We start from the raw sequence: 7,849 nt of genomic DNA on the forward strand, positions 1-7,849 counted from the left end.
TCTCTGTTCGTTTGCCAATCTATGACAAGAGAATTCGCTGATTGGTTCGATGTTTACAGCGAATCGTTCAGCTCCTCGTACAGTGGTACGATAACGTCACATTGCCTTACGCGCCCTCAGGCTGACAGTAAAGCAGGTACCTTCTTCAAAAGATATGGCAGCGTGAGCAGTACATTGTCTTTGTACCTCACGGTTGTCATGATGTCTCTCTAGTCCTCTATGACAAGCGCGCCAAGTGGATTCATACAGTTGCTTCCGTAAATACAATGTCACTTTGTGCCATCCAATCCTGACGCCTGTATCTAGGGAATACTGTTCTTGATATGTTTGGGTGTGTTACCTGACATCGCCGCTGAGACCCTCGTGTGACGTTACTCACATGGCGCCATAGGGTCATCAATAGGTAAGTTAAGGTCGTGCTTAACGGGCTGCTTATTTGAAGCTAACTCATATGCATCATTAATTACTCGCATCAGCTATTGTGCAGAGCAGGTATGATTCACCCGATTCTTGAGATATGGACTCGCTTCCATAGGTGATGCGTAGCATTGCTCAGAAAAGCGTCAACGGTGCAGTCCGACGTGCTTTGGTGCGCCTCTACAACTTCATGCGTCATGCCCGTATACTCACTATATGGGGGTAGGTACCAGGCTATTGGACTCTGGCGTCTGCATTTTCCATGGACTTCTACATCACCTGCGTGCTCTGTTACATTCTCTTTAATCGCAGGACTGCGTTCCGACGGTATGAAGTTTTACGGCTTGGTCATGTCTCGACGAGCTAACTATGTACGTTCGAAGCACCAACACCATTCTGGAGAGGCTGATCATCTACACCATTAACCGTGGTGTACTGTTGTGGTGCGTTCTGATCTTGACCTAATTGATACTAAAAACCCATGAAATGGTGCCGCAGCTTGCTTTCGCTTCTTTGTATTGCATTGGTGAGTAGGAGACTAAGTTCAGCAATCTCCTCTGCGCCTGACTTGATGCTCGAACCGTCAGTATCCAGTAGACGGCAAGCGCGGCAGTCTGTATAGCGAAACGGTCTCTGCGCCTGAAGCAGCCTGTACGTGCGATCAGCCGAACTCTGAGGCGTCCTCCATTCTGACATGTACAACCGCAGTGTATGTCAATTCCCTGATGGCAGTGTACGTCCTTTATTTTTCACGTCCGTGGTAGTCTCGTCGCTGAACTTGGATCTTCTGCGTAAAGTCTGAACGTTCGGAACCACTTGGGACAGCTAGAGGTAGAGACAAGGCACAACACTTTCGAATCCCCTCATGCTCTTGTACGTATCCCAGCAGAAGAGGTGAGAGACGCCGTGCGGTACGCGTCCCAGGCTGTTGAGGGTGGGGGTACTTCTAGTAGTGGTCGTTGAAGACGTCAAAACATTGTGCCATGCTTCAAGCATCCGCAAGAGTAGCGATGGCGGTTACCTACCTACTATGATATCTCTACTCACAATGCACGCACAACTCTTACTACTTACAGTAGTGGTGCTCGTGCCAAAGACTTCAAGTACGCTATGTATGACGCTTGCCGGGTAGTATGGTCTACAACGGAGACTAGCGGGGTGCCTGTCCTCTCAGCCCCAGATTCTAAGTAGCGCGTCGGGAACACTTACAGTCATCGACGGCTCCTTGAGACACCCCCGGTCCTTGAGACAGCGGGCTTCAGCACGCGCTCAGTGAGGTCTGCTAGCTTCAAAAAACGAGAACAATTCACTTTCAGCTGTCATGTACCTACTGAGACCGTGTTTGCGACGGCGCGAGCGTTGGTCGCTGCACGGTAAGTATGTCGAAGAACCTGGAAAACTGCATTTCATGAAATTCATTACCCGATTTAGCAAGTGCCATTACATAATCACACTGGCCCATAATCCCTACTGTGCGGAACGGCGCGAAAGTGGGGATTGAACAGAGAGGAAGTTTCCTTTGTACTTTCTGTGACCATTTCAATACTTTGTAGGGGTATTGCATTTGAAAGAAGAGCCTGGAAGAGCCGTATGCACTGATGAGTACTCGGGATAGTTACCATTTTAGGCAGGTGTCTCAAGGACCGGGAAAGGTCTTGATAAGAAAAATCGCGACTGATCTCCTCAGTGTGCAACGTGCAACGTTCGCTCTATGGATAAGGATACAGATTTTTTATAGGATGCCTTGAACATGCGTGATTGTGCGTATACCGTCCGATCTTGAAGATTACGCGGTGTTTCGATGGACGCCGAATGCGATTTGGGCGTCTCAAGGAGCCGTCGATGACTGTAATCCTTATTGACTGCTACCAACCTACACGGACGTGACCCAGTCCAGTCCAGGAACCGCAACGTGTCTACTACGCCCTCGTCTGAGCCGAGACGCGCCTACATCCTAAGCTGACAACAGCCGGTCCATCCCATCCCGTAAAAAGAAACAAATAGCGAGTGAATCGAGACACTGGCAGGCAGTCCGACACGAAGCCAGGCGAGGCATAATCAATAAAACAACAACAGTAAGTCGTGAGTCGTAAAGAAATCGTCATGAGAAGATCGTGGAGGTAGATATGTATGTTCGGGTAACGTGTGGGCGGGCGAGGTAGGTTGTTCACCGGAAGAGGATCCATGTGCCGACGAAGAGGCCGACCAGGACGCCAATCGCGCGGAGGACGAGCACCACGACGAGGGCTTTTCGCACTGAGGCGTAGAACGTTGTCAGGGCAGAGCCTGTCCAGTTTATTCTGAAGACCCAAAACGCGTCAGTTCTAATGCTTCGCCGCCCCAAAGCACAAGGGACATACCGCCTGTCGTTCGTGCCACCCGCACGTACGCTCGCTTCCCAACCGCGCATAACCGCGCGGTACCTCTTGCCGAATACCCTACACAAGACCGTCAGCGCTGCCTACGAACCACGTACAGCGAATACGCACCATATCCAGAAATTCACATCGGGATAAGAGAATCGCGGGAAGATGCTCGTCAGGCTCGGCGCAACGACTGGCATCCGGAGCATCTCCAGCGTCTCCGCATCCGGGGGCAGCAGCGCCTGTGCGCTCATTATGGCCTCGTCGCTCTTCTCATTGCTTACACTCATCCTCCCCTTGCCCTTCCCTCTGCCAGCGATCGGGGCCTTCCCTGCGATGGGTGACACCGTAGGCACGGTCATATTCAAGAGCAGATCGAGCGTCATGCCGAGCGAGAGACCCCAGAGCTTCAGCTCTTCCTCACCATCCGCGCCGTGCTCGAGCGCTGCACGTTTCTCGTCAATCGCGAGCAGCTGTGACTTCGCATCGCCGGCGGGCGTATGCGCGAGGGGGACTGCAGCCGATGCGGAGGGGGAGATGAGGATGGCGGGGAACTGCATGCTGCCCACGAGGACACGCATAAGGAGGCGGAGCACGGTCGAGTGCCGCGGCGCGAGACGGGAGGACGCGTCGACGGTGACATGCGACCAGCGGGGGCTGCGGGCGCTCTTGCCTTGCATGGACGCGGGGAGGGGGAGGAGCTCCGCGAGGGGTACCCAGTGGAGCGCGGTGCCGGGCGCGGGGTCGACGGGGGTGGTGTGAGGGGCGAGTTGGAGGAAGACGAAGGGAGAGAGGACCATGAGGAGGCGCTTGCCGAGGGAGGTGGTCACTTCGCGGTCATCGAGCTGGCCGACAGGCGTGTATGCGTTCTCGGCGAGGTCGAGACCGATTTCCTCCCATGTTTGGCGCATAGCTAATGTATGTCAGCTGTGTGCAGTCACAGGAAATGAGTGTAGGGCGGACCTGTGTACATGCCGCCTTCGTCCCCGTCTTCGGTTTTGCCGCCTGGGAAAGCGACGTGGGCTTCGCGCGTGCGCGGGCCACTTCCGCTCATACGGCCTGCATCTGCTGCCGTGTCTGGTTTGTCCCTGCGGAGGAAAAGAATTTCAGGTCGCGCTCCGGGTGCGTTGACCCAGTCAAGCTGGAAGAATTCAGAGAGGCCAGGGGCGAGTTCAGGGGATGGATTGTATGACGGCGGCGGGACCACGCGAATGATGAGCGCTACTGCTGCCCTGCGAGGTTCTGCCAAAGGTTGTAAATCATCTAAAGCCGCAACAGACGGTAGTGTGCGTACGGGTTGCGGGGGACGCTATGGCTCTAGGCGGGGTTGAACGGATGTGGTGCAGCGCCCGCGAGAGCAGCGGAACAATCGAGACTCCTGTGAGTATATGCGTGAGCGAGCGACACGGCGAGGGCGGCGGCGAGCATACCTGGGGTGTCGGCCATGGTGGGCGGGGGCAAGGGTGGACGGGCGAAGAGAGCTCGTCTGCGCGAAATTGTCCGTACGCGGCACGGCCGGGGTGTTTAGGCGCCCGCACAACGCGTTGGGGAGTCTGGGGTTTTGACGTCACGGCGCGTCCTTGCCTCTTTGGGCACCGAGGCAACTCGCGCCGATCGCATCTCAGCAGATCTCCCGTGTCTTGTCAGCTTTCCCGTCGTTGTCTCTTGCGTCTCGGTCGACGGCGCTGTGCAGTACACCGAGCTGCTCTCCTCGCCGCCATCCCACCCATTCAGCGGCGTGCCGGCGTGCAAAGTGCTCTATTGCTTCCGCATGATCTATCTCCCATTCCCCACGGGTCCACACACCTTCCCCGGCCTCCCCGCATTTCATTTTCGCTAGCTCTCCACATCCCACATCCTCTGTCGGGATCCCCTGTACCTAGCTCTCTGTTGTGCTATCGGATATTCGGCATGAGTGCAGCGCTGTGGGTGTTGATAGGTTGCCCCAGTACCCAAAATGAACGCTCACCAGGCGGCCTTGAGGTCATCGGGTGGACGAGCAAGACTACATGGGCAAGATTATTCCAGAGATGGTGCGCATGGCATTGCCTTAGACTCGAACACTTCGTGGGCCCATAGTCAGACCCGGTCCAATGAGAGCACCATGAGGTTATGAGTTGCAAGGAAGGTAAGCCAGAGACCTCCTCAAATCCACTTACTCGCTTCTAGATCTGTGTCTGCGTGGCTTTCTCCTCCCACTCGTCGCGTTCTATCCAGCTGCTCCCCAGAGATTGTAGCCGCGTTTCATCTCTGGGTCTCCCCTGCCGTTTGGTCTACACCTTCACGACCAGACCCGGGGAAGCTCTCGAACTTACCTCCTGAAGCTGCGTCGTGCTGCGCTCCAGGTAGATACAAGACGTCGTATGGGCATGACACTTCTGCGCGCGACATCCAACACTTGGTTCGTCAGCTCTTCCCCTGTGATCCAAACGCAAGGGTACAGCGCCTTCGCTCAGTGATCCAGACGAAGCAGACTGTCCCCAGAGGGCGAGTATAATCGCTCGAGCTTAGTCAACTGATCAGGCCCTCAAATCTGCCGACTTCACTTTGATGTTCAACGTACTTACCACGCGAACGAGGACTGCTGCAGCGATGATTGCTGTCAGCAGACCTCGTCCCGGATGTACTACGGGGCGGCGTATTATCGGAGCACAGCATGTTCTCACTTTCACTTCACCGCCGCCGGGGCACACGTCGGTCACATAAATACACCACACAGGCTTTGCCATGAGCACGGTTTGCCCAGTATGCATCCGGGTCTGCTCACTGCTGCACTGACATTGCTCGGTGCCTTCGGTGTGCGTGCATCGCCAGTCGCTTCTGCAGGGACTCTGTCGATCCCGTACACTAGCCCGCTCATCTATTACCATGGGCGGTGGGATGCTGCACCGGCGACGTGGTGGTACGTCTGAGTTTCTATCCGCGCTACAGGGCTGACGTTGCCAGCATATAGGGGCTCTTCGGGCTTCAAGTTGCATGTCGCGAACCTGAAGTCACTCTCTCTCACCCTGGGCCCGAACACGACGGCACCTCTCGTCTCTCTCGGCATCTCGGTTGACTACCAGCCTTTCGTGACCGTCAACGTCTCCGAAGGCGTAAACGAAATCGATGTCACCGGAGCCAACCCGTCGTCATCGGTGGTTAGGTTCAACGTGGAGGAGTGGCAGGACAATCGCATGAACCTCGAGACCATCGAGCTGAACCCGGTATGTCGCATCGAAGAGACTTGGCTCCGCTCGCCGACGCTAAAATGTTTGTTAGGACGCGGAACTGCTCCCGTACGTCCCGCAACCGCTTGCCTTCCAGTTCATCGGCGACTCGCTCTCGGCCGGCCAGTTCCTGCCCATGGGCGTCGACCAAGCGTGGAACTTTATGACGGCAGAAACGTTCAAGGCCGAGCACCGCATTAACGCGCAGCCAGGTGCCGCCCTGACCGACATGGAATCGTATGGGAACGTCCACGGCGTATCTTTCCAGTACTTCCGCACGGAGGACACGGGCTATTATAACACGCCCCAGCATAATTATACGACGCCATGGGACTTTCTGCGCGACCAGCCGCCGCCGACCCACTTTGTGATCCACATCGGGTGCGTAGTGTGATATTCTCGACCGCGCGTGTGCTGGCACGCTGCTGATGGAGGGCCCAGTGCGAACGACGCGTCGTGGGACGTCCCCGAGGCGAACTTCACCCAGACATATCTGGCGTTCGTGGAGCGGATTCGTACCATGTACCCGGTCGAGCCGATCTTTGTGTTCACTCCGTGGGGCTGGCCACAGCCGGACGGCCCGAACTCGTATTACTATCCGAACGCCTATGCGGATGTCGTCGCCGCTAGACATGCACTCGGCGACGAGCAGGTCTTCCTGGTCAACACAACGGGCTGGGTGGACTACTCCAATGTTTACCCCGGGTGTGTAAAACTAGCATGTGTCCTGGAGCTGTGGGCTGACTGTCATTCGCGAAGGAATATCCATCCGAACGTCGAAGGACACCAGAAGATCGCTGGCTTGTTCCAGACTTGGTTGCGGGACTGGGGGCTGCAGTCCGTACCGGAGTGGTTGACACCTGCGTAGAGCATTTGGAAATACTGTGTATGTTATACTTCTACAGATAGCGCTCTCGCGGACGAGCACCAGCGCCACAACATTGTGACAGTACTTTTGTGTTGCAGTGATCTTAACCTGTTGGCATCGCGGTCCTGGAGAGTCGCACAAGAGGTAAGACTCAGCACTCAGTACTCGGCCAAATGATCGCCGTAGACTCAGTTCCCCAAACTGTTTGCAAAGTACGTCTACTAGCAGTCCAAACGTTCAAAACGTTCAATAGTCAATATGCAACGACGCTCTGACGACGATCATGGTCAAGCTTCAAGCGATGGTACTTGTTATTTGTGGGATGGTGGCCGGGTTGCAAAGAAGTGCATGATATTCAATATCTTTGTTCAATTTCTCAAGGCTTTGTAGTGTAGTGGTTATCACAGCGGATTCTGATCGGCTGTATCCAAACAAGTACAGTTCCGCTAACCCAGGTTCGAGTCCTGGCAAGGCCTTTTGATCCCTTTTGGTCCTGGAGACTAGTAGTTTACGCTTTGTATCGACTCGGCAGCAAGAACGAGCCTGCGAGGAGCTCGGAGGGAGGTGGAAGACATGAGCGCGCAGGGTGCACGGACCCCGATCGCCGATCGGCGCCACGCAGTCACGGTCATGTGATCTGACGTCATTGCCCCTCGCGCGTCGCGCTGCCCCTGAGCTTGATGGGGCTCGTCTGCCGCGACTCGTTCGTCGTCCGTGTTCTCGTTCGACATACCCACACTGATCATGAGTAACGGCCAGACATGGGAGAATGCGCAACAGCACCTGCTCCGGGGTGAGCAGGCAGTGGCTCAACGCGTCAAATCTGCCTGGGCGGGCTTCACAGGTGCGCACGTTGCGGTGCTCGCCGCGGTTCACAGCGATAACTGCCCTCTCGTAGACTTTGCACTGCGCGACAACGTCCTCGAGGTCGCGGTCGGTCTGGTAATCGCGTCCGCGTTCACCGCGGTGGTCAACTCCCTCGTCTCGGACCT

At 55.8% G+C, this 7,849-nt stretch overlaps 1 protein-coding gene and 1 non-coding gene across 2 annotated transcripts; both read left to right on the top strand.

Moving 5' to 3' along the window:
* The first annotated feature begins 387 nt into the window (after positions 1–387).
* On the top strand, positions 388–1,212 carry B0H18DRAFT_591081 (uncharacterized protein). Its single transcript, XM_048038691.1, has 6 exons — positions 388–589; positions 644–744; positions 801–860; positions 916–943; positions 1,005–1,068; positions 1,126–1,212. Exons 1-6 carry the CDS (start codon positions 539–541, stop codon positions 1,179–1,181), a joined length of 360 nt encoding a protein of 119 aa, XP_047884326.1. The 5' UTR covers positions 388–538; the 3' UTR covers positions 1,182–1,212.
* Positions 1,213–7,237: 6,025 nt separating this feature from the next.
* Positions 7,238–7,333, top strand: B0H18DRAFT_t216. Its single transcript has one exon. It is a non-coding gene; the product is annotated as a tRNA-Gln (tRNA).
* Positions 7,334–7,849: the final 516 nt, after the last annotated feature.

This window comes from Fomitopsis serialis, assembly GCF_022376445.1.
Source record: "Fomitopsis serialis strain Sig1Antser10 chromosome Unknown B0H18scaffold_674, whole genome shotgun sequence".
NCBI lineage: Eukaryota > Fungi > Basidiomycota > Agaricomycetes > Polyporales > Fomitopsidaceae > Fomitopsis > Fomitopsis serialis.

Excerpts from the sequence above, each read along its gene's own strand:
- B0H18DRAFT_591081 (XM_048038691.1), top strand. The coding sequence starts at position 539 with ATGCGTAGCATTGCTCAGAAAAGCGTCAACGGTGCAGTCCGACGTGCT. Across the intron at positions 745-800 it reads CGCAGGACTGCGTTCCGACG|CACCAACACCATTCTGGAGA; the intron begins GTATGAAGTTTT and ends GTACGTTCGAAG. Across the intron at positions 1,069-1,125 it reads CTCTGCGCCTGAAGCAGCCT|TGTATGTCAATTCCCTGATG; the intron begins GTACGTGCGATC and ends GTACAACCGCAG.